The following is a 24912-nucleotide window of genomic DNA, read 5'->3' as shown; positions in this document are numbered from 1 at the left end:
TGGGCTCGAACCCTGCATCAGGCTCCCTCCTCGGTGGGGAGCCTGCTTCTCTCCCTCTGCTGTTCCCCCTGCTTGTGCTCTCTCTCTCTGTCAAATAAATAAATAAATTCTTAAAAAAATAATTTAAAGCTGAATTTAAAGCCCCAAGACAAGACAGTAGTTATTAAAATTCACAAATTTATTTTATTATCTTTATTATTATTTTTCCATCCTGTTTAGAGTCCAAAATCACCTACTCTGAAATGCCAGACCATTCTCATTGACCTAACAAGATTGATTCTCGTCTAAAATACACAACTTTAATAAATTGAACAATAATTTAAACATATGTAGCTTTAATTAGTCTTGTTAGCTTACAACCCCACACTCCTGTACTTTAGAAACTTAAATCGTACTTACTAGCCAGAATTTTGGGATCTTAAGTCAGTTAACATCTCAGTTTCTTCATCTGGTTATGGGGATCATTTTGCCTTGCCTTTGAAGGAACCCTGTGAAGGATTTTTGTGGGAATCACAAAACTGTCTGCAAACTCTATGAGCTGCAAAGGGCCATTCTCCTTAGAAGGCATTACCTTAAAGTAAAATTGGTAAAGACTCAATCAATCCTCTCTGAGTACAGATAACATTAAAACCGGTGCTGAGACCTTACAAAAAGGATGACACAGGGCTTCCCAAGGGACAGGCAGGACCACAGAACACAGGTGGAACACAAACTGCGTTAATCTCATTGAGTTATGTTTTTGACATTTTACTTAAATTCTTCAGATTATGTCAAGAAGAAAGTCTGTCCAGAGCCATAGGCCTTCCCATTTCTCAAACTAATTGCTCCTTTCACAGCGAAAGACCAGGCTTTGGGCTCACTGGAAGGCAATATTATCTGGCAAGAACGATTTTAAAAAATGTTTTAATTACCTGCTATTTATACCCAATAATACTAATTTTCCATCTCCTATGACAACATACAGTTTCCCTTTAAAATAAATGCACTTAAATAAAAAATCTTGACTTATGAGCACGGGTAATACAGCAAATATTGGGAAAATGTTGTGTCAAAGATGGATGGTGGGAGAAACACTACTCTAAAACACTCTGAATGGGCGCCTGGGTGGCTCAGTTGTTAAGCGTCTGCCTTCAGCTCGGGTGATGGTTCCAGGGTCCTGGGATCGAGCCCCGCATCGGGCTCCCTGCTTGGCGGGAAGCCTGCTTCTCCCTCTCCCACTCCCCCTGCTTGTTCCCTCTCTCACTGTGTCTCTCTCTGTCAAATAAATAAATAAAATCTTTAAAAAAATAATAACAAAATAAAATAAAATACTCTGAATGTTTTTCTGCACTTCAGTATCCATTCTCTTATCTAGAAATGCAAGGTTCCTTCTTGGAAGACTGAAGAAAGCTAAGACATCTGCTAGTCACCATTTTTTCATTAGCTTGTTCTGTTTCTCACAACCACCTTGTAAGATAGGAAGTATCATCTCCATTTTATAGTGGAGAAAAGAGATTTTGACAGGTTACTTGTTCAAGGTCATACCATGTTGGTGCAACAGCCAGCATTTATATCGGGAAGTAGGGCAGGGTCTGCATGAGGAATACAGCAGTGACACGATTTCATCTGTTACCTACTTGAGATCAAGCTTCAAGGAGCTCACTATAGGAGAGTTCTGGAAGTTAAGAGCCCTGACACCTTTAGCACTTTCAGCAGAGCCTAGATGAGGCAGAAGCTGTCTTTTCCTCTTGGGGGGAGGATGGCATTTGCCTTCTGGAGTTTTGCTCGGATTTTGGTCTGAGTGCATGCAGAGGGTTTTTTTTTTTTTAAAGATTTTATTTATTTATTCATGAGAGACAGGGGGGGGAGAGAGAGAGAGAGAGAGAGAGAGAGAGAGAGAAGCGGAGGGAGAAGCAGGCTTCCCGCTGAGCAGGGAGCCCGATGCGGGACTCGATCCCAGGACCCTGAGATCATGACCTGAGCCAAAGGCAGACGCTTAACCATCTGAGCCACCCAGGCGCCCCTGCAGAGGGTTTTTAATGAATGCCCAAAGGGAGAAGGAATGAAGGGAAACACAAGGACCAAAACGAGGAGGGAAAAAGGGTCATTCTGAGAGCTTTGATTCCTTGGGAGTCCCACATCCTTTCCTGGTTCCTCCCTGGGGTGTCTATTTTGGGAACATTGAGATATTTTAGGCATTTCGCTAAGGTTTAAAATGGGATGTTTATAGCACCTCAATCCTGGCAGACAGATGGAAACAATTAGCACCATATCTTGAGAATCTCATACTTGGAAACTTCTCAGCAGCTCTGATGCTTAAAATCCTTCTCTGGGTGGTTGGAGCAGAGACAGAAAGAGAAGGGAAATAAAATGCATTCACCACCTTTTACATACTAAGCCCTTTAATATAATCTCCTAACAGTTACATGAGGTAGCTGCTGTCATTTACCCGAATTCCCAGAAGACAAGACTGAGGCTCAGAGAGGTTAAGTATATATATGCTCTGTGCCCAAGCTCACACAGCCAGGGAGTTAGGGAGCTGGAGATGCAACCTATTAATTCCCTCTCTGCTCTAGTCAATAGTCAGCAGCATGATGGCTCAGAAAGGCTTCTGCTGGGTCTTGCACTTTTGCAGGTTAGCGGGCAGGCCGAGTTTCCTACTGCTCCTAGACAAATGTGCAAAACTCCTTCCCTTAGCCTGAGAGGTGAGGCGGAGGGCCAGCTCTGCGACTCCCCCTCACGCTTCTGTGCTTCCTTGCTCACCTCCCTCACCACGCTCCTGCCCAGCTGCTTCTCTCTGTTCTTAGACTCTGCCGAGCCCTGACGTTTTGTGCCCGTTGTTCTCTCTGCCTGGGAAGTTTTTCCTGCAGCCGGCACCTTCTCAGGCTTCAGGCCTCAGCCCATTGGCCATGTTCCCCGACCGCTGCAGCTCAAGTGTGTCCCCATCCCCTTGTCTACTTGTTCTTCATAGTCTATCTCTCTGTGGACATATTTTGTTTCTCTGTTTCCCCATTCAGCATCTGTCCCCCTCTGCCCATCCCCACTAGAATGTAAGACCTGCAAGGGTGGCTGTTATATTTTTACTTTTCTGTTTGTAGCTTAAAATATACTAACGTTATCCTTGGCAAGTATTTGTTAGATAAAGGGATGGCTGAGGCAAGGATGTCAAGTGCATGGGCGGAGCTTCTGGGCTGAGCCAGAGCAGACAGGATGGGCTGCTGGGAGCCGGAGGCCACTGGAGGAGAGTCCCCAGAGACAGGATGCACCATAGCATGGGAATGTACGGAAGGGAGCCCGAGGAGACTCCTGAATGGCAACGAGGCTTCAAATGGAGAAGACTTCGGGGTTAGCAGATGACCGCAGGAGCCTTCAGAGAATCTTGTCAATATGGAGAACTTGGCCCATGGAGGGGAGCCTAGGAAGGGAATGAGACATGAGGGTGTGACCAGAGAGCTGCCTCCCAAAAGCACGCCCGTGGGCTGGACACTTTGCCTGAGCTTCCTCACTGGCAGGGAGACAGCGTTTATCTGTGCGGTGGGATCTCTCCGTCCTTTAGACAGTTAGTGGTCCCCCTTTAGTTCATGGTGCAGCAGAGTGTGTAGAAACACTTGGAGGCAAGCCCAGAGGCACCCCAGCATGTGGGGACAAAGCTGATGGCGGCTGTCGCAGAGGCCGGGACTGAGGCGCACCAAGCCCTGGAAACAGTGCCTGGTGTACAGTGAGCACCATGGACTGTCTCCTCGTATTGTCAGTATCAGCTGGCTCTGAAATGAAATTTGCAACATTACAGAGATTTCAGTGTTAATATAAATTTGGGTTGCTCCCTGAGGGCTGGCAGACTGGAATGGAGTCCCTGAAGTGTCCCCAAACAGGTTGCTCCCTATCAGAGTGGGGAAGTGTGGTCGGGGCTGCCAGGGAAATCCAGAGCCGCCAGTGCTTCCCAAGTGTTTGCACTCCCTCCAGGCATCCCCTTACCCCTGCGGACAGAATGTAAAGTTCACCTGTGACCCTGGGGTCAGATAGAGTTGGTAGAGAGAAGTGGAATGCAGACATTTCCTTCTGCAGTGGGATCTCGCGCGAGCACTGGAACAAGGGGGACACTTGTCTTTTGTTTTGTTTTGTTTTAATGGAGAGGATGATGACTAGTTTGCCAGCATTACCTCCTGTGTTTGGGGTTGCCCTTGATATGGAAACTGTAATCCCCGACACTTCCAGCAACGAGAATAGCAACTTCAAGCCTCAAGGAACTCTTATCTCTAACAACCGAGAGGGGTGTTTGACGGGCCAACCTGATCAGTTATGTGCTCTTCTCGATGTTGGATGTTCCCTTTAATGGAAAGAATGATTGGGCCTTTTAGCTGTTTAGCATTTGTTGTCAGGATTTCAGGATAATTCTCTGCAGACAAGTTTAACATAACTGATGAACGTTGTTGGCTTTCTATTTCAAGAAAGGAGGTGGAAAGGGAGTGCTTTTTGGGGGGTTTGCCTAAAAATATTTTCAGCAGGGCAATGCTTGAAATTGTTTTAAACTTTTATTGTAGAAGAACAGACACAGAGAACCATTACAACAAATGTGTAGCTTAATGGGTCGTTCTAAGGCGAACACCGTTGTAACCATCACCGAGGCTAAGAAATAGAACTTTGCCACCCAATCCAGAAACCCCTCAATATTCTCCAGCTCGGTCATAGTCCCTTTACTCCCGCAAAGGTAACCATTATCCAGGCTTCTACAGTCACCACGTCCTTTAGTTTCTTTATAGGTTTATCCCTCCCACATGCATTCCTAGAGCCTATGTTTAGTTTTACTCATTTAAATCAATTTGATAGGGCGCCTGGGTGGCTCAGTTGGTTAAGCGACTGCCTTCGGCTCAGGTCATGATCCTGGAGTCCCGGGATCGAGTCCCACATCGGGCTCCCTGCTGAGCAGGGAGTCTGCTTCTCCCTCTGACCCTTCCCCCTCTCATGTGCTCTCTTTCTCTCTCTCTCTCTATCATTCTCTCTCTCTCGAATAAATAAATAAATAAAATCTTTAAAAAAAAAATAAATCAATTTGATATATCTTTTAATTGTAGGTTCCTCTCCAACCCTTTCTTTTCTCTTAAAAAGTTATTGAGCTACAATTCACGTACCATAAATTTCACCTTTTTAATGTGCATAATTCAGAAGTTTTTGGTATAGTCACAAAATCGTGTAACAAACACAATGAATTCCAGAATATTGTCATCGTGTCCTTAAGAAATCTATACCCATTTGCAGTTACTCCCCACTTCCTCCTCCCCCAAACTCCTGCCAACCACTAATCTCCTTCCTCTTTTCTCTTTCTATGTCCATTCTGGGCATTTCATATGAAAGAAATCATATGATATGTGACCTTTAGTGACTGGCTTCCTTAGTGTATTGCTTTCAAGATTCATCAATCTTGTACAGCATAGATTCTAGTGACAGTTCCATGGATATATACTTATCTCCAAGCTCATCAAGTTATATACATTAAACATGTACAGCTTTTTGTATGTCAATTACACCTTAATACAGGAGTTTAAGAAAAACGATTCACCCATCTTGTAGCATGTAGCAGTACTTTGTTCCTTTCTATGGCGAAATAGTATTCCATTGTATGCATATACCATTTTGTATGTTCATTCATTAGTTAAACGTTTGGGTTGTTTCCACTTTTTGGATATTACCAAAGATGCAGCTATGAATATTCGTGCACAAGTTTTGGTGTGACATGTTCTCATTTGTCTTGGGTATATACCTAGGAGTGGAATCGCTGAGTCCTATGGTAACTTTATGATTAACTCTTTGAAGAATTGCTGAACTGTTTTCCAGAGTGGCTACATTATTTACTATTCCCACCAGCAATATATGACGGTTCCAACTTCTCCACATTTTTGTCAACACTTACTATTGCTCATCTCTTTGGTTATAGCCATCCTTATAGATCTGAAATGGTATCACATTGTGCTCTTGATTTGCGTTTACCTAATGACTATGTTGAGCATCTTTTCATGTGCTTATTGGTTATTCATTGGAAAAATGTCTATTCGTAGTCTTTGCCCATTTAAAAAATGTTGGGTGACCATACTTTCCAGATTGCCTATGACACTCTCAGTTTTGCCTATTGTAATTGTTTTTTTTTTATTGTACTTTTAACTTATTTACTATTGAGGTATAGTCAACATCTTCAGCCATTTTAAAATTGTGTTGTATTTTTACATTGAACTGTGGGAGTTCTTTATATAGAGATGATCCCTGACTTGTAATGGTTTGAGTTACAGTTTTTTGACTTTACGATGGGGCAAAAGCCACACATATTCAGTAGAAACCATGCTTCAAACTTTGAATTCTGATCTTTTTCTGAGCTAGTGCTATGCACTACATTCCTCTCTCATGACAAGGGCAGTGGTAGTGAGCCTCAGCTCCCAGTCAGGCACAGGGTCACGAGGGTAAACAACTGATACATTTACAACCATTCTGTTTATTGCTTTCAGTACACTACTCAATAAATTACATGAGCTAGACAACACTTTATTATAAAGTAGGCTTTGTGTTAGATGATTTTGTCCAACTATTGGATAATCTAAGTGTTCTGAGCACATGTAAGGTAGGTGAGGCTAAGCTATGATGTTGATGGCGGATCTAAGAACTCTTTGCCTAGTTCTAGATCCTGAATATTTCCTCTGATGTGTTATTTTCTAAAAAACTTACAGTTTTATGTTCTATATTAGATCTACGATTCATTTTGGGTTAATTTTTATAAAAGATTTGAGTTTTTTTTTCATGATGGGTCCAGTACCATTTTATTGAGTTACTATATTGAAATGATGGTCTTCGCTCGCCATACCACACCAGCCTAAAATACTTTTAATGCAATTTTTTCCTAATCATGAAATGATTGGGAAAAAAAAAAAGAAAACACATTCAGTATTTCATGAGATATTTTGAGATTCAGAGATTTCCTATTTGAAAATCATAATCTTGTCTGTTTTTTCTCCAATAAGTAGCCTTTCATTGTGGCTTCAGAGAGCTAGAAACACATGGTGGAATGGGAGTGTTTAGTCCTTACGTCTCAAGCAAAGTTTAGGTAAAGAAATAGGAGGGAGAAAAAAGAAAGACAAGAGAGGGCCTGCCCTTTAGCTTGGAATCTATTACTTTTTACCTGGGTGACCTTGGACTGCCTTCCTGCCTGTCAGTGGGAACCACAGACTTTTCTTGGCAGACTCCTTGTTGCAAACAAACTCTCCCACATAAAGCTCTCAGGTCTGGCTACAGCACACTTCTGGCCCCCAGGGGAGAGAAGGAAGAGCAAGGCTTTTTCTCCCAGGAATCCAAGCGGGACTTCCAGGTGTACACAGGGAACTGAGCGGCTGGCTAGTGGAGAGCTTGGATTAGCCACGTTCGATAGAGGGATGAGGGTGCCATAATGTGCTCTCCACCCTGCTCCCCACACAGCCCTCCCTGAGGCTGTAGAAAAGATCAGTGACGTCAGTGGATTAGGAAAAGCCTGCCTGGCCTCTTCCTGCTGCCACCCCACCTGGGACTGGAGATTAGTGGGTGGCAGCTTTGTCGGGCGGGGGGGAGGGGGTACGGACAGACATGTAAATGTCAGCTTTGGTTTAAAGGAGCCCTTCTAAGAAGAGAGGAAGGAGAGGACCAGCCTTCTTTATCCCTCCTCCAGCAAAGCAGTCCCGTGCTTTCTTGTGAGTCTGCACCTTTTCAAAACACAGGGCTCGCTAGTCCGTCTAGTGATTTTCACTCTTCATGCAGGTATTGGGGATCATTACAGACAGGGCTGCTGTCGGCACCAAATCCAACTCTCCATATGGCAGAGGAAAAGACACGAATCATGCATTGGAGATAAAAAAAAAAAAGACCAATGTTGTTAACCTACTTTCCCAGACCAAGGGGAGCGCAGGCAAAGGATGCTACCTGGGCATGGCTAGTTGGCTCTCTTTAACAGCACAGGCCCCGCTCAGAGGGAGATGCCATTCTCGGGGCTCATTTGTTCATTCATTTATTCCCTTAAGCCTTCATCTGGGAGTTTATTTGCTCATTCACTGAATCAGCCGGCCAGCCTAGCCACCACCCCCATAAGCATTTCCATAGCTTCTCCTGTGTGCCCAGCCCCAGAGACGCAGAAGATGCAAACAAGGTGCCTCATGCTGCCCAGAGGCCTGGACTGCGCCCGGGCTGGAGTGGTAAGTACGGGCCCTGATGTGCTGGGGACATCGCAGAGACTCTGCCACATATGTGTCTTTGCAGGCATGAGCTCGGTCTCTGTGACCCTGGCCAGTGCCCTGCTGGTCAGGGGCGAAGCTCTGTCGGAGGAGGAAATCTGGTCCCTCTTGTCCTTAGCTGCTGAGCGGCTTCTGGAAGACGTCCGTGAAGGTAAGAGAAAGTGTTCGGGGCAGCTGAATCACAGGGTGAGCAGTGCAAAGCTTCCCGAGCACATTTCTGGCTGCTCCTTCTCAGATGAGTTATCAGGAGGGCAAATGACCCCTACCTTTGGAGCTGCATTGGGAAGGCAGGCCTGGCTCTTGGACTGGCATGCATAGGAGTTGAAAGAAAGGCCTTGCTTCTAGGGAGACAGTGGCTGCGGCTCTCTGGGCCTCTCCCCACACCTGGACAGTCGGAGCCTAATGACACAGGAGGCAGGGGCCAGCTACCGGGACAGCCAACACCCCCAGACTGTCCCCTGCCTGGTGGCACATCACCTTGTGTCCCATCAGGGGATAGAACCCACACACTAGGTGGTCCAAAGAAGGGGAGGGAGGTTAATACAAACAATTATTAAATTCCCACCGAAGGCTAATTGTAAGATGCAAGGAAATTCTACATGGTCCCCAGGGCTGAGGGCGGTACCAGTGAGGCACAAACTTTGAAGGGAAGCCCCTTGTCCAGCTTGGGGTTCACATCTGCTGGAGTGGCTGTGCTTGGAGCCCACGATGACAGCGAACTCCGCGGCTCTGCGGGGCTAGAAGGGGCCAGCAGTCACGGGAGGAACGAGGCACAGGAATCGCCAAGAGGGGCGAGGGTCAGTGACCCTCTGGGTGGAGGCGGGCACTGGGGAGCCACAGCTTCGGGAGCCAGTGCGGGCAGGCGGCCTGGAGCCCGCGGGATCTGTGCAGACGGAGGGATCACTTGGCCAGGCCGGGCCAGGAGGTGGCCCCGGACCGCGGGTCCTGCGCGTGGTGTCTCAGAGCTGAGCGTCACGGGGCGTCCTCGCGCGCGCTCCGCGACCCGGGAACAGCAGGAGGGATCCCCGCCTCCCGCAGTGTCTCTTCAGCGCCCTCTACTGAGAAAGCTGCAGGTCGCACCCGCTGTAAAGGACAGATGCTCAAGGGAAGGTATTGAGAGATGAATTTGAAGCTGCGAGACATCTCGCTGGTAACTGGAACAAACACTGACTACCCACACTCAGATATCAGCTCTGAAGTCACCCACCTGTACTCTGACTCCTCTCCTCAGGCTCCCCGCGGGTGCGATCACTTGAGTAGCAGGTCCCAGTGTGGGGAGATAAAGGAGGCTGTGCACCTGCACCTTCAGTATCATCTTCCCTGTGATTCTTCACTCCCTGTTCCCGGCCCCGGGGGAGACTGATGAACAGCTAGGTACAGTACACCCAGAAGACCAGCTGCCTTGGTCCCAGGCTTGGCTCCAAAGACCTCAGGCTTGGGCTTATTTCCAACTGGACCTGACTTCTTTTTACCTCTTACCTTGAGACTCTTGAGGCGCTGAGGGATTGGGAGGCAGATGCTAGTTTTCCTGGCCACCACTGCAGCCACCCCTGGTAACACACGCTCCTGTGCACGCATGTTATCAGGCTTGAGTTTATTTCGCTTTATGTTTACCTGGGTCTTGCTCTTAGTCCATCCCAGGGGCACCTGCTGGTCACAGTCTCACACTTGGCCCTCTGGACAGTGGTCCCATCTCTATACTCTCATCATGGCCTTGGTTTCAGATTCCTCGGACTATGTGGTCTGTCCCTGGTCAGCCCTCCTGTCTGCAGCCGGAAGTCTTTCTTTCCAGGACCATATTTCTCACATAGAGGCTGCTCCTTTCAAGGCCCCTGAACTGCTACAGGGACAGAGTGATGATGAGCAGCCTGATGCATCTCAGGTAAGGTGTGTGGCATCTCTGCAGCACCTCTGGGCCTGTCCCGGGGAAAGGCGTCCCCAGCTCCCAGCTTAGCCCCAAGGAACACTGAGGCAGAATGGGTTTAAAGAATTTTATTTCCAGACTTTTTTTTTTTTTTTTTTTTTTGCCTGCAATCTATTAGCTCTTAGATGATGACAGGTCAACTTCTCTGAGCTCTAATTTCTACATCTGTAAAATGGGGTTCATTTGCCATAATCCATCAGCTTATTATAAATATTCAAAAAGAAGTGTTAGAAAAGTCGTGGGTAAACGGTCTGGGACATTGGTACCCTTGGCAGCGTGTAGCAAAACCCTAAAAAGTCCTCAACTAGGAATTTATCCTAATGCATGAGTAAGGATTGAGTCAGCTGCAGCAATGTTTACTGTTGTATTGTTGACGTTAATGATAAATTGGAAATAAGCTAAATGTCCAGTAAGTAAGACAGCATTACGGTAACACTGTGGGGGCTTATGGAATGGCTTGAAAAGAACTTAAATATGTGTATGTACAATGTGACCTTACGTGAATAAACACACACAGACACGCACGCGCACGCGGAGATAGAGACAGAGACGAGAGAGAGTTCTAAAATATATAATATATACTAGGGTGTCTGCAGTGATTATTTCTGGATGGCAACATCAGTGATGCTTTTAGTTTTTCCATGGGCATGTTTTGCTTCTGAATTGCACAAGGTCTAGTAAACATTATTTTCAATTTTCAAAAGAAGAAATCCTAAGGAGAGAGCGGTGTAAGGCAGGCAAACGGCGCTCAGGGCACAGCTGGCCCTTCATCAGCCAGTTCGGTTTCTTCTTCCCGTCCTTTCCCGAGAAGAGTGCGGCCCGGAAGTCCCGCCCCTCTCAGGAGGCATCCCGGAACTGGGGCTGCTTTTCCTTTGGGCTCAGAGAACAGGGCCTCGGTGTCCTCCGGGGTTGGTTTGCCTGGGCCCAGGTGTCTCCAAGTCAGATCCCAGCAGTGAAAGCAGCAGTGGCCCTGACTCTGTCGCCCCAGAGGCAGTTACCTGGCACTCCAGGCCCCGACACCCTTTCCTACACTGACAGAATCCCAGGGGTGAATCCCCGGACTCCCGTGTGAGACACAGACGTGGGTGCCTCTCAGTCCCTCTGTTTGGATCTGTCTGGTGGTGCCTCCTCCACTCTGAACTCGGCTGAGATGCCACAGCTGGAGCCGTGGGATCTGACTTTCTGAGCAACCACTAGAAGGGCATGTGCTAATGCACCCCGAAAGTGCAGGGGACTTAGCTTCCTGAGGGGGGGGGTGAACCTCAGCCAATGGCAGACTGGTGCTTAGTAGGCCAGGAGACAGAGTCCCCTGGCCACTGTCTCCTTTACTACTTCCCTCCACTCAGTTCTATTAATTGCTCTTCTCTACCATCCCCCAGAGGCTCCTCTCTGCATCGGACAAGGCTTGGGTGCTGTGGGAGGTGAGGCGAGCAATCAAGAAAGTGGTCTTAGCAGAGGCTGTGATCACAATCCTCCCCCAGCTCTGGGCTCCATCCTGAGCTTTGGAGGATGTACTCTGACTCCTCTCCTTAGGCCAACATCCAGCTTTCCCCAGCACACAGACACATTTACTCCACTGTTTGGACTGTTAATTCCAGTGCAGGTAGAAGGGGTGGGCAGGTCTCTAACTACAAGTCACTCATGCCATCACACCCCATCCTGTGCTCATGGCAGACATCACCAATTGATCACAGTGTTCTTTCCCATTGAGCCAGGAGTTGCCTTCCAAACTGTCACCACCCTTCTCCAGGCAGTATCTACTAATGGGCTGAATTTGGGATTTGGGATGAAGCCTTTTGCCATTTTGGCCTTGGGCCTCACCCTAGGATACTTAGAGCCCTTGGAAGCCAGGTCAGTTCCCGAGTGTGGTTGGTTCCTCTGGCAGTGCTCAGGACCCTGCTCCAGCATCTGCTCTCAGGGGTGATTCTCCGGAGATGAGGATGCAGCTTGTGAACTTTTCTGCAGGTGTCTAGTCACATTCATTACTGGCTTAGGGGTACAATTTCAGAGAGAAAGTTGGCACATGTGATACTTGGACATATACCCTTGACCTAAAGATGCAAAAAAAAAAAAAAAAAAGCCCCAAAACAAACTAAAATCACTCAAATTTAACTGAGTGGATTTCTCAAGTGACCATACCTTTTTACGCATCATGTTTTGTTAATTCAGCGCTTCCCTTCTGAAGTTCCAAAAGTCATTTCCTGCAAAGAGAGATCTTAAGGGGAATGTGCCTTGTCAGTTACTGCAGAAGCCCCACAACAATAATAAATAGACATTGAGAACTTTGTATGATCCAGAGGCAACATAGCCAAGGTCCCGGGCAGGGGCTCTGGCTCAAGTTTAGGCTTTAGGTCTTCTTTGGGAAAGTTCCCTAAGTTGCCTTTGCTTTGCCTCTCCTGTAGAATGGAGGCAATTAAAATACTGACCTCCTAGGACTGGGGTGAGGACTAAATGAGTTAATATAAGTAAAAGGCTTAGAGCTCAGCTTGCCATGTAAATGCTCTGCATCTGATAATCATAATAATTATCATTACCATTTCTAGGTGTTTTTTACTCAATGCTCATGAGTATTCAAGCAGAACACTCACTTTAAAGATGAGCAAAGTGAGGCTCAGAGAAGTCAGACAATGCTCTTCCATTTCACCATGTTGCTTTCTGACAACACGCGATGCTTTTAAATCAGGCCGCCCCCGAGTGTGTCACCAATAGAGGGTTTTGGCTACAGGGACCAGAAAGCCTAAAATACAGAGGCTGGAACCACAGATACAGTTACAATTTGCTTCGCAGGGAGTCTCGGGTTGGCAGCTCAGTAAATGTCATCAAGGATCTGGGCTGTGTCTTTCCATTCCACTCTTCTTAGCTGCTGGATTTTTGCTCTCGTGCCTGTTGCCTCGTGGTCTCAAGATGGCAGCAGTGGATCCATCTATCCCATCAGTGGGCAAGGCAAAAAGGAGGAAAGATGGGGCCAGCTACCTGCGTTCTTATTGTTAGTAAAGCAAAGGCTTTCTCAAACACCACGTAACAGACTTCTCCTGCATCTTTTGCCAAAGTGGGGTGTCAATGGTCACTGAGGCTTTAAGCTGCCAGAGTAGGAGGGAGATGGGAAAGTTTATGGGAGTCGCAGATGGACGGTAGTTGGGCTAGCCAGCCAACAGGGTTTGCCGTGTGTGGAACTGGAATGGTGTTTTATTTGCAGGACTATGGCATAATGGAGGTGATTGCAATTTAACCTGGTGGGTTTTTTTGTCTTGGGCAGATGCACGTGTATTCTTTGGGCATGACCCTCTACTGGTCAGCAGGCTTTCGTGTCCCACAAAATCAGGTCTGTAAGCAAGAGACGCCAAGTCTCACCAGGTCATGTCTTTGGATTTCATTAGTGGTTTTCTTCAGGACGGGGATCACATGTCTTGGGCCGTGTGTCACCACTCTGTCCTAGGTTCTGGGAAGGCGCTGTCAACCCATCACAGAGGTGCTCCTGCTAAGTTCAGAAAGCACCTGAGAATGCTGCTCAGCATGGCAATGCAGCCAGCCACGGTCTAGGACTGGCAAGACTTACCTGCTCAGAGGAAGTAGCAAACTAGAGGGTTTTACAGATAGCGAAGATACAGATGTAGAAAACGGCCCTTCCTGAAGTGACGTGCTTCCTGAGAAACGGTTCTGTGCTCAATGAATTTGGAAGAGTGTTCATTACAATATCTTCCTCTCAAAGATTTGGCAGAGTAATTTATTAAAGACTCTGAGAAAGCCTGAAGCAAAGGAAATTTTAAACTTTATCACAGCATTGTATAAACTTTTTGACCACAGAATGTGTGTGTGTGTGTGTGTGTGTGTGTATGTGTGTAAATTTTCATCTGACACTATAAGAATTCCTTAGAAACCAGTGTAACAAAAGCTGGAGAACCCTGCCCTGTCTGGCTCCCCCCCTTCCTTTCCTTCCTTCCTTCCTTCCTTCCTTCCTTCCTTCCTTCCTTCCTTCCTTCCTTTCCCTTCCTTCCTTCCTTCCTTCCTTCCTTCCTTCCTTCCTTCCTTCCTTCCTTCCTTCCTTCCTTTCCCTTCCTTCCTTCCTTCCTTCCTTCCTTCCTTCCTTCCTTCCTTCCCCTTCCTTCCTTTCCCTTCCTTCCTTCCTTCCTTCCTTCCTTTCCCTTCCTTCCTTCCTTCCTTCCTTCCCCTTCCTTCCTTCCTTCCTTCCTTCCTTCCTTCCTTCCTTCCTTCCTTCCTTCCTTCCTTCCTTCCTTTCCCTTCCTTCCTTCCTTTCCCTTCCTTCCTTCCTTTCCCTTCCTTCCTTCCTTCCTTCCTTCCTTCCTTTCCCTTCCTTCCTTCCTTTCCCTTCCTTCCTTCCTTTCCCTTCCTTCCTTCATTCCTTCCTTCCTTTCCCTTCCTTCCTTCCTTCCTTCCTTCCTTCCTTCCTTCCTTCCTTCCTTTCCCTTCCTTCCTTCCTTTCCCTTCCTTCCTTCCTTTCCCTTCCTTCCTTCCTTCCTTCCTTCCTTCCTTTCCCTTCCTTCTTTCCTTTCCCTTCCTTCCTTCCTTCCTTCCTTCCTTCCTTCCTTCCTTCCTTCCGTCCTTCCTTCCTTTCCCTTCCTTCCTTCCTTCCTTCTGTCCTTCCTTCCTTCCTTCCGTTCTTCCTTCCTTCCTTCCTTCCTTCCTTCCTTCCTTCCTTCCTTCCGTCCTTCCTTCCTTCCTTCCGTTCTTCCTTCTTTCCTTCCGTCCTTCCTTCCTTCCTTCCTTTCCCCTCCTTCCTTCCTTCCTTCCTTCCGTCCTTCCTTCCTTCCTTCCTTCCTTCCGTCCTTCCTTCCTTCCTTCCTTCCTTCCTTCCTTCCTTCCGTCCTTCCTTCCTTCCTTCTTTCCGTCCTTCCTTCCATCCTTCCTTCCTTCCTTCCTTCCTTCCTTCCTCTCTCCTTTGCCCTCTCTAATTCAACATCCCAGTGTTTCCTGGTGCTTTTTGTTCTTGTCCCTCTCCATGTGAAATATTTCTCAGCTTCCCACTACCCCTGGGGTTAAGTTCCACTTCTCAGCAGGGCATACCTGGAGCCCCAAATTGGGTTCTTACCTGTGGCTCTGGTTCCTCTCTGGAGCTCTGCCGTCATCTGGGCCAGCTTCCTGAGTGTGTGGCCTATGTAATTATAGAGTGCCCTGCACTTACAAGGGCCCATGCTTGATTTAATGCTCTGATTTAATGACCTCGACTTAATGTCTTGATTTAATGGCCTGATTTAATGTCTTGAAATTCTTAAAAGTTTTGAACAAGGGGCCCCGCATTGTTGTGTTTCCCTGGGCTCTGTCCTGCCCATAGCCCCCTTCTCAAGACACGACCCCCCTTAGCATATACTGCTCCCTCTATCATGGTTCACTCCCCCATTTTTCTCCTGGTTTCTGAGATTTAGTTCATGTTCTTTCCTCCAGCTCCCCACTCCCTCCCCAGGCTGAATTAGATCTTTTCCTCTGTGTTATTACCATGTCTTGTGCTTCCCAAGACCAAAGTCCTTGTCCCTTGAGTTGACCGTCTTTCTCATCAGACTGTGAAGTCCTTGAAAGCAAGGAGTGTCTGCCACCTTGTAACTCCAGTAGCCGTGGGGTCCCAGGCACATCAGAGGTGCTCAGATTGGCTGCATGAGCCCGGGACACGGTATCCCTCTCACACATGGGGATGGGGATTCATACGGCTTTCCATGGCCAGAAATGGTGGTGAAGCCTTTGTCTCAAAAATGACTCGTGGTACGGGGGAGCATGAGAAAAAAACCTGAGGTTGAGTCTGAATTTGAGGACTTCTCCATATAAACAGTGGCCATTTAAATGTGTGAGGGAAGTGCTTAATAAAATGTTTTTTCTTTTGCTTGATGGGTACATGTGATATAAAGTTCAGCCAATGATTATTGACCTTGTGCTGACCACTGGAGATTCCAGAGTAAAAAAAGGCACAGTCCTTATGTTCCCGGAGCTCACATTCTAGGGGAAAGGCCCGGTGAGACCCACATAAATACTCTGAGAAGTAATTTGGCAGAAAGTAATTGAGGAAGTAATTCGAGAAGTAATTACATTGGAGAAGTAATCGAGAAATGATTTGACAGGTTGCCCAGGTGGGTGTGAGTTGAAGGCTGATCCCTGGTTTGAGCTGAGTGCTTGGCATAGGTGGAAATCCATTCTGTCAAGCACCTATTTTTCATAAGTATTCCAAGCACATGTCTGTGCTCTCTGTGCACCAAAGAACATTCCAGACTAGAAAGTAGCCAACTTCACACAACTGGTGCAGAGATAATTGCTCTGCATTTTGTGGTCCCAGGGATAGAGCTTGTGTCTGTCCTTAAACTCTCCAGAAGGGGCAAGCATCTGTTCAGTGGTGTTGAGATCATGTGTCCCTGAGTCCCCACTGCACACCAGACAAAGCGCTGGGCTCAGTGGCAGCAACTCTTCGGACTTCTCACACAGCCCCTCTTTCCTCCAGCCCCTGCGGCTCCGTGAGCCCTTGCACTCCATTCTGCTGACCATGTGCGAAGACCAGCCTCGCAGGCGGCTGCCCCTGCTGTCAGTTCTGGAAGCGTGTCAGGTTCATCAGGAAGAAGTGGCTGTATACCCAGCCTCTGCCAGTCTCCACGTCCGACAGCTGGCCGGCTTGGTTCTGGGCACCATCTCCGAGGTCAGTGTAGATCTGGGCTTCCCAACCCAGAGGGCGCCAGCTACAGGTAGCAGTTGACATGTAAGTTAGCTAACTTATAGTTCATTGAAATGAAAGAAAATGAAATATTCAATTCCTCCATCACATCGACCACATTTCAAGCGCTCAGTAGCCGCATGGAGCTGGTGATGAGCATACTGGACAGGGCAGACACAGAACAATCTCATCATTGCAGTTCTGTTGGGCAGCGTTGGTGACTGAGACCAAGACTAACGCAGGGGCCATGTGGATGGAGAGGAGGGGACAGCTGGGGCGGATGCTGCCCCTGGTCATTTAGAAAAGGCCTCTCCCATCTTGTCTTCCTTGGATCCCTCTGTCTTGCATCTGAATATGTTGCTCCTACTCATGGAGCCAGAGGAGCTACAATGAAGCACAAATCACACAGTGAGGTCGGGGAGATGGACAAACAAGAAAACCTGATATAATGTCGTATCGTAGAGGGAGATGTGAGTAAGGTGATGAGGGAAGGTGACAAAAGGGACACTTCCCCTGCCTGGGGGACAGAAGGGGAGAGGTCTGGAAGTAGAGAGAACATAGCTCTGGGTCTTAGAGGCAGCTAAGAGGAGCTTAGCAGGGAGACCCTGGCAGTAGGGGGAGTGCATGAGCAAAGGCACAGTGGTGCAGAAGTCCACTGGTAGTGGGGGAGGGGAGCGGATTACCTCCAGGGTGCGTGTGGCTGGTGGAGTCTGGAGCCTGTTCTGGTTGCCAGAGTGCCTTTTTAGGCTTTCTCTGTGTACAACAGACACTTCTGAACTGACTTAATCTGACAGCCAGTCTGTCTGTGTCTATACAAATGTTCCCTCTTGACTTTGGGACCTGGATGTGTGACTCACTTGACCTTCAGGTGGAGAGGAGAGTTGTGGAAGGAAGCTCCTCTATGCCGCAGGACAGAAGCTGCCTGCTCAGGAATAGGCTGCATCAGGCCAGCTGTGAGAACCCAGCAACGTGGGTCCTGGAGCGTCTGCACCCCTGCAGAGGTGGGTACATCACCCTGAGCATCCCCATTCTATTGTTTCCTGCCCCGAGTGGGCCAGATGTCCACCCAGACAATCTCCCCTCTTCCAGGGAGCCCCCAAAGAAAAGGGGCTGTGTCCTCAGGAAAGCTTCATCTGGAAATATTATTTATATCAAACATAAACTCATTTTTTTTAAAATTAAGTTTGAACTGTCCAAGTTGATAAAACAAATTTCAACACACAACATAAGAGCAAATTTTTTTTTAATTAGTGTCTAGGTGGAGCAAAAAGAAAAGCAATCTTTAAAAGATTGTTTTTGTTGTTGCTCTAGCTGTGTTAAGGGCATGGTTTTTAGAATAATCTTCAAATCTCCTACTGTTCTCTACTCTTCAACTGAATCTGAGGGGTAACTGGGTGATAGACAGTAAGGAGGGCACCTGATGGAATGAGCACTGGCTGTTACATGCAACCGATGAATCACTGAACTCTATCTCTGAAACTCTTAATACAGTATATGTTAACCAAATTGAATTTAAATAAAGGATTTAAAAGAATGTTATTGTTTATTGTCCCTAAAACAAGGCACTCTTTGCCACTAGGTCTTAACTCTCCCCCTCAAAAAAACCGAAAATACAAAAAAACAACAGAAAAAAACCAACTCCCCTGACTCTCTGTAACTGTCATTTCCATTTCTCACATGAGCAAATAGACTCGGAGAGAGTAAGTAATTTTGCCAAAGTCACACTGCCGGTAAGTTACGATGATGATATCCACACTCCAGGCTGCTTGATTTGAGAGAGTCATGCCCTTTGTGTCTTCCCGAGTCCTCCACCATGCTGTTTGCTTAGTTTCAGGGAGAAGCGCAGAGACCCAGAGCTCCCTGGAGCCCGGTCTGAGCACCTCAGTACACAGTTCCCACAGCCTCTCGGTTAGCAGGTAAGCAGCAAGGTGTAGAGGTGTGGGCCATCCGTGTGGGGACTGCCGTACCTTGCTTCTTGACTGATACTGATGCAAAACCTTTTGCTGCTTCAGAAAAAGCTGATCCTATTCCATCGGCAGGTGAAAAACAAACCCACATTTAGGCAGATGTGCAGCCAAGGTGATGAGGGACCGGCCGGTACCTGTGCTGTCAGGCATTCTGTCTCCTCTGGGAATCGAGTTCAGGCTCAGTTCTAGAAGTAATAACAACATGCTCCCAGGTTGTGATTATCTGTTGCCCCAAGAGGCAGCATAACAAACGACCACAGAACACAATGTTTAAAAATAATAGTTTAGAGGCACCTGGGTGGCTCAGTCTGTTAGGCGTCTGCCTTTGGCTCAGGTCATGATCCCAGGGTCCTGGGATCAAGTCCCGCATTGGGCTCCCTGCTCAGCGGGGAGCCTGCTTCCCCCTCTTCCTCTGCCCCACCGACCCCTGCTCCTGCTCTCAATCTCTCTCTCTCTCAAATAAATAAATACAATCTTAAAAAAAAATAATGGTTTATTTAGCTCTTGATTGTGTGAGTTGGGAAATTCAGGCTGTGCTCAGCTGGATGCCCCTGTGCCTCTGTGATCAGCTGCAGCCTGGCCAGGCAGCTTCACTTCTGGGGGTGGCTGGCTATTATCTGGGGGAGCCCTGGATCTTCACCAGCAGGTTAGCCCTGGATTGTCCTTATGACAACGGCAGGGTTGAGAGAGAGGGAGGGAGGGGGGGAAGGACGGAGGGAGGGAGATGCAAAGGGCGCTGGTCGGATGCTTACATCTGCTCAAAACCCACATGGGACCATATCGTCCCACATCTGGAACATTAGGAATTCTGAAGCTTGGGTATTGATTTCTTTACATATTGATTTGTTGTCCTTCCACAGTTCAGCCAAGGGCTGTGGTGATACTTGATGTCACATACACAGCTGGGGCCTTGACTGGATGCTGTAGGGTTCACCTCACAGTGATTTTTCCTGCTATTTAAAACTCTGTGCTCTGTTTCCCCCCCCAAAAATAGATTTTTTTTCCTGATTCCATAAACAATGTATTTTTTTTTTTTACCAAAACATTTTAAGCAATATATAAAATTCTAAGCCGGAAAGTCAGAACCCCCTGTGACTCCATCACCGGCTTCAAGGTGTTCAGGAGCTGGGGTCATAGGACCTGCCTGTCCGGAGCGCAGTGAGCTGAAGCCGGGTTGTGGGGCAGGGAAGACATGGACTGGGGCCTTGCACCTCATACCCCGCCCCATTCCTGTGGCTCTGCAGCCTCAGCGGCCTCCTTGGAAAAGTGCATATGGTAGCGCCCCCCACCCCCGTAGGCGTGGTGCAAAGGGAAAGTAGCGGACACAGCCTGTCCAGTTGAACACCTGCGCGCCGTGGGCTTTCACTGCTGGAGGCCCTTTCCATTGTGCATCATCTCTCCCCTTCTTGACTGCGGGCCAGTGCTCTTCCAATGGAAGCTCCCCAAGAGCTTCAGGACGGACAGCGGCTCAGCTCCAGTGCCCCTCCCTCTGTGGCAGCTGAAACCTTGCTGCCGGCAGCTCCTTCTCAAAGGGCTTTTCTGCGAAGAAGAGGAAAGGTGAGCCAAAGAGGACCGAAGGACATTCTCCAAAGAGGTTTGAGTGGGGAGTTGTGTGTGGCTGACACAGTTGTTGAAAATGGGCAGGCTCCCTGGGCTGAGATTTCCAGAATTAAACTACAACAAACTTGACGTTTGCAAGCCAGGGCAATAGGTGTTTATCGGGTGGGCTTGAGGTGGTAGACGTTGTGTAGGATAGAAGGTTGACGGTGTTAGATCACACCGTTCAGGAAGCTGAGAGACACCAATGTGGGGTGGTGGCAAAACAAGGTATGTGATGAGAGGGCCCAGTGTACTTGGAAGGTGCCTTCTGAGCAGGCAAAATGCAGGAGCGAAGGTCTGGGTGGGGCAGAGGAAGAGAGATTCTCCATTCTGCCTGGTACAGAGGGTAATAGGGTTTGGGCAAGTGTGGGGAATAGAGGCTGCAGGGTAGCCAGGCCAGCCTTCCTTGGCCTTGATGTCCAGGCTGACAGGAGGCACAGATGTCTGGTGGCCCCTGCAGTGTGCTCATGCCTCCAGGGGACGCTGTCTCCTTGCAGGCATCTCTATTGAGGGTCCAGCTTGCTAAACCTGTGCTGGAGGGTGAGATCAGGGCTGGTCCCAGGGTGCACCTTCTGCCAGAAACATCCCTGGCATCAGCCAGCAGAACCACTTCCACTGTTCAGAAGAAAAGAACCCCTTTTCACGCTACCATTAGCTGAAAATTGTTTCAATAACCACATAAGCCCTCAGTGAAAATGAAGGGATAATGGTCCACTGGAGCAGGGACAAGCCCCTGCTGGGCTATTCACTGAGAAGACTGCCTTTGCTGGGCGTTCTCCTGTGCATCTGCATCCCTTTGGGAACATCAGACCCGGATACCCCCAGAAAGCCTTCATCTGTCTGCCTCTCTGCTGCCGAGAGATTTGCTTAAAGATCCTTAGCCAATTTGAGATGAGTTGAGCCTAGAGTAGCCTCAGGATGTCCTCTCCCTTGTGCCTCTGGGCTCCCATACTCCCCACTGGCCCCTGCTGCCCTCATAGGTCACTCTCACGTTCTCATGAGCTATGGGGCACGTAGACAGGGTCAGGGAGGCCTTTTCCCCCTTCTTTGGTTTTTCATCATGCTCACTCACTAAGGACGCTTCTACTGGTGATTCTCTCAGGACACACATCATGCCCTGGCTGGTCTTTCGACCTCTTGAAACAGGAGTCTTGTTGGCTATCTCGGGGGGCACATTAGTAGGCCCACCCAATCCTATCACTCTCAGGTGTTAGATTTGGGTGAATTTCTTAACCTCTTGGAGCCTCAATTTCCTGCCAAATGAGTTGAGAATATTCATCCCACAGGATGATGGCTGAGTCTAAACAATGATAGGTATGAAAGTATTTCCCCATCACAAGTGTGGTACAAACACTGTGAAATTGGAAATAGCGGCCCTTGTACATTATTGATTCAACATACAGAGCTAGAAATATGTTTCATCCCTTCGAAATCTAAAGGTATTTTTGCTTTAGAAAATCTCTGGCATATAATATATATCTGTATTATATAACCCGTTTTATAATTTTGATACACACAAAAGATTATGTAACGATATGTGAATTATGAAACATACAACGAAGCGGACACCCAACTTAAGAGCTAGGACATCGCCAAGAGCACTGTACCCACCGTTAAGACATCAGCTTTGAGATGCCCAGCCTCACTGGAGCCTCAGCCCAGTTGAGCCCCATTTTCTGTGTCCTGCTGGTTCTGGGGAAGGGAGTGCTGGTAGAGGATGAGGGGAGGTGAGCGCATGGGGGGAGCCCAGTCCCAGAGCTGGGGGGCCAGACCCCCTGGAATGTGACTTCTCTTCTTTACCATGACTGACCTGAGTGTTTTCCCCAGGTCTCTAGGCCGGAGTTTGTCTTGCTGGCTGGAGAGGCCCCAGTGACTTTGTATCTGCCAGGCTCAATTGTGGTAACTGCTGGGTTAACTGGGCAGGGGTGGGGGGTAGTGAGGGAACCACCCTGCTGGGCAGGCCTGGAGGCTGACTGATCTCTGACTGGGGTCTCAGGCTGGGAGGGCGCTGGGGGATGCTCACTGTCTCCTCCAGACTCCTGCCAGAGCCCTCCGCCAAGTCACACTCCTGCTTCCTGGAAGTCCTTCACCACTTCCTCTTCTCCTTGAACAGGAGCCCAGGGCCACTTCTGGCTCAGCCTTCCTTGTCTTTCCAGACTCAGCTCAACTTTGTCACCTTAATGAGTCAGGAAATATTGTTTAAGCATCTAGCGGGTGCCAGGCACTACTCCAGACCCCTGATCATTAATGTGAACAAAATAGAGTCCTTTCTACGTGGAGCTTACATTCTAGCATATTTGCACTTGTCTAGTTTCTGAGGTGGAAAAGTCAGTCTCCCTTCCCTGAGCCCTGTTGTCCCAACCTTGGGAAGACTGTGGACCCCCAAGAGGTTCAACCTCCATATGGAGAGACCCACTCGGTACCTGGATTGGGGGTGGGTGAGAGGTTTGTCTCTGCTAAGAGCTATTGAATGAGCTTTGGTGAAACCAGCCCAGAGTGGGGACAGTCACTGCCATGCCCTGCTCCGAGATATCTTGGGTGCGTGTGTGCTTTACTGGGACCATTCCTGAGCCAGCCCCCTGCAGAGGAAGGGAGTGACAGGCCGCCCTTGTGGAGAGTAGAAAGGGTGGAGTGGGAGGGACAGGTTGAGGTGGGCTGGAGCACCAGTCAGCAAGAGTTAGCCGCCAGAACCATTCTGGCAGGTGGGGACATGGAAGCTCTATGTGCAGCTCCATTGTCCTATTGGTCCTCACTTAGAAAACGCACGTTCATGGACACAGTTATTAAGAATTCCAAGAGGGCACTCGTAGAGCATTAAACCCCAGCAGAGGGCCCTTCCGAGCACACCTCTCTCTCAGCCCTTGTACCAGGGGGGCTCAGAGTATACTGTGTGATCAGCCCTGCCCAGAATCATATGGGAACCCTCTCCCACTGGCCCCTGGAGTGTGGGGGCTGCCCCTGCATGCCTCGAGGGATAGGGTGTGGCCATAAAGTCACACATGCCAGGGTCCATCCATGACTGTCCTGTAATGAGGACTTTCTGGGCCCCGACTGGGCTGTGGGACACAGGAGATACTCAGCCTATGTCCTTCGGGAGACCAGGGCTCTGAGCACAAGGTGCCATGGGAGAGAGAAGGGAGTGGGCAGCTCTACCGTCCAGGCCACAGCAAGGGTTTGGAGTCAGACCTAAAAGACTGATAGGAACTTGCCACATGGGGAAGGAAAGGAGAAGTATTCTAGGCAGAGAGCGTTGTGTGCAAAGCCACGGGCCGACAAGCCCACATAGTGGCAGAATGATGGGGCATTCTGGGTGGCTGAGCAGTGGTGACTGTGGTCAGCCTGGGGTGTGGTGGCAGATGAATCTGGAACTAATCTGAGCGGGGTGAAGCGAGAACGCAGACTACTGCTCATCTTTGGATGCGGCTCTGCTGACCAATGTCTGGATTCAGAGCAATCCCCTTAGCCTCTGCCTCTCCACTAGATCTGTACCTACCACTATTCTCTCTACTGGGCTGTCCCTCGAGGGACAGGTTCAGGATGATCGACGTTTGACCCTGGGACATCTGATCCATGGATGAGGGCCCTGAGCGGCCTAAGCCCTCCCAGGAAGTGGAGCCCAGGGGGCAGCTGGGATTTCAGCAAAGGAGAGGCATCTGGACCTGCCTCCCAGCCTTCATGGGCCCTGCAGAGCTTTGCAGAGTGTGGATTTGAGTCTAGTTCTGCCTCTTACTTAACTCTGGCCCTGTCCCTTGCTATCCTTACTGTCCCTTGCCACTAAGCAAGTCCCTTACTATCTCTGAAACTCATCTCTGCTGAATAGGAACCCTAACATACTTAACTCCTAGGTTTGTTTGTCATTACAAACAATGCATATAAAGTGCTTAGCACAGTAGCCAGCCCACAGCAAAGACTCCACATCTTGTAGTTATTGTTACAATTGATACTATTTATTGTTTTCAGACCAAAAAAGGGAAATCCTATTTGGCTCTCAGGGACCTCTGTGTGGTGCTGTTGAGTGGGCAGCGTCTGGAGGTGAAATGTGACATTATGTCAACAGTGGGGGCCGTCTTCAGTGCTGTCATGTCCTTTGTCAACCTTGGGGAGCTCACCTACTTTGGCTTGGCTCACATGAAAGGTAAGTGGCTCCTGGGCAGCCCACAGCTGACCTGGCGCCTCACGTAACCCAGATATCTGGGGACCTGAGTACTATTCCTTTGAAAAAAATTTCTTGAGGCTAGGATGCTTCACCTTGCACGTCTAGACATCTGTTAGCACGGGGCAGGCTTCAAGGGCTCACTGCACAGTGTCAAGAAGTGCAGAAGATTATAATGAAATAGTGCACGAAAGACAGTGTGGGTTTCTGTGAGGTGCTGGGTCTGGTTGATCAATCTCAAAGCATTGATGTCGGATAAGTGAATGTTGAAAGCATTTCCACGTAGGTGGAAATATGAAATGGCACAGCCACTGTGGGAAAAAGTATGGTGGTTCCTCAAAAAATTCAGAATAGATTTACCACGTGATTCGGCAATTCCACTTTTGTGCACGTGCCCCGAGTAA

General features: G+C 48.4%; 1 protein-coding gene across 1 annotated transcript in view; it reads left to right on the top strand.

Moving 5' to 3' along the window:
• The window catches only part of FRMPD2 (FERM and PDZ domain containing 2), a 91537-nt gene that overhangs the window by 5727 nt on the left and 60898 nt on the right, over positions 1–24912 (top strand). The window contains exons 2-10 of the mRNA XM_027594556.2: positions 8245–8370; positions 9944–10101; positions 13400–13465; positions 16583–16774; positions 17658–17790; positions 18618–18705; positions 20178–20313; positions 22183–22254; positions 24316–24490. Of these exons, the coding sequence (XP_027450357.1) occupies positions 8245–8370; positions 9944–10101; positions 13400–13465; positions 16583–16774; positions 17658–17790; positions 18618–18705; positions 20178–20313; positions 22183–22254; positions 24316–24490 (1146 nt within the window). The remainder of the gene's footprint in view (positions 1–8244; positions 8371–9943; positions 10102–13399; positions 13466–16582; positions 16775–17657; positions 17791–18617; positions 18706–20177; positions 20314–22182; positions 22255–24315; positions 24491–24912) is intronic.

Source organism: Zalophus californianus, chromosome 15 (assembly GCF_009762305.2).
Source record: "Zalophus californianus isolate mZalCal1 chromosome 15, mZalCal1.pri.v2, whole genome shotgun sequence".
Taxonomy (NCBI): domain Eukaryota; kingdom Metazoa; phylum Chordata; class Mammalia; order Carnivora; family Otariidae; genus Zalophus; species Zalophus californianus.
This window is presented reverse-complemented; position numbering and strand designations above follow the sequence as displayed.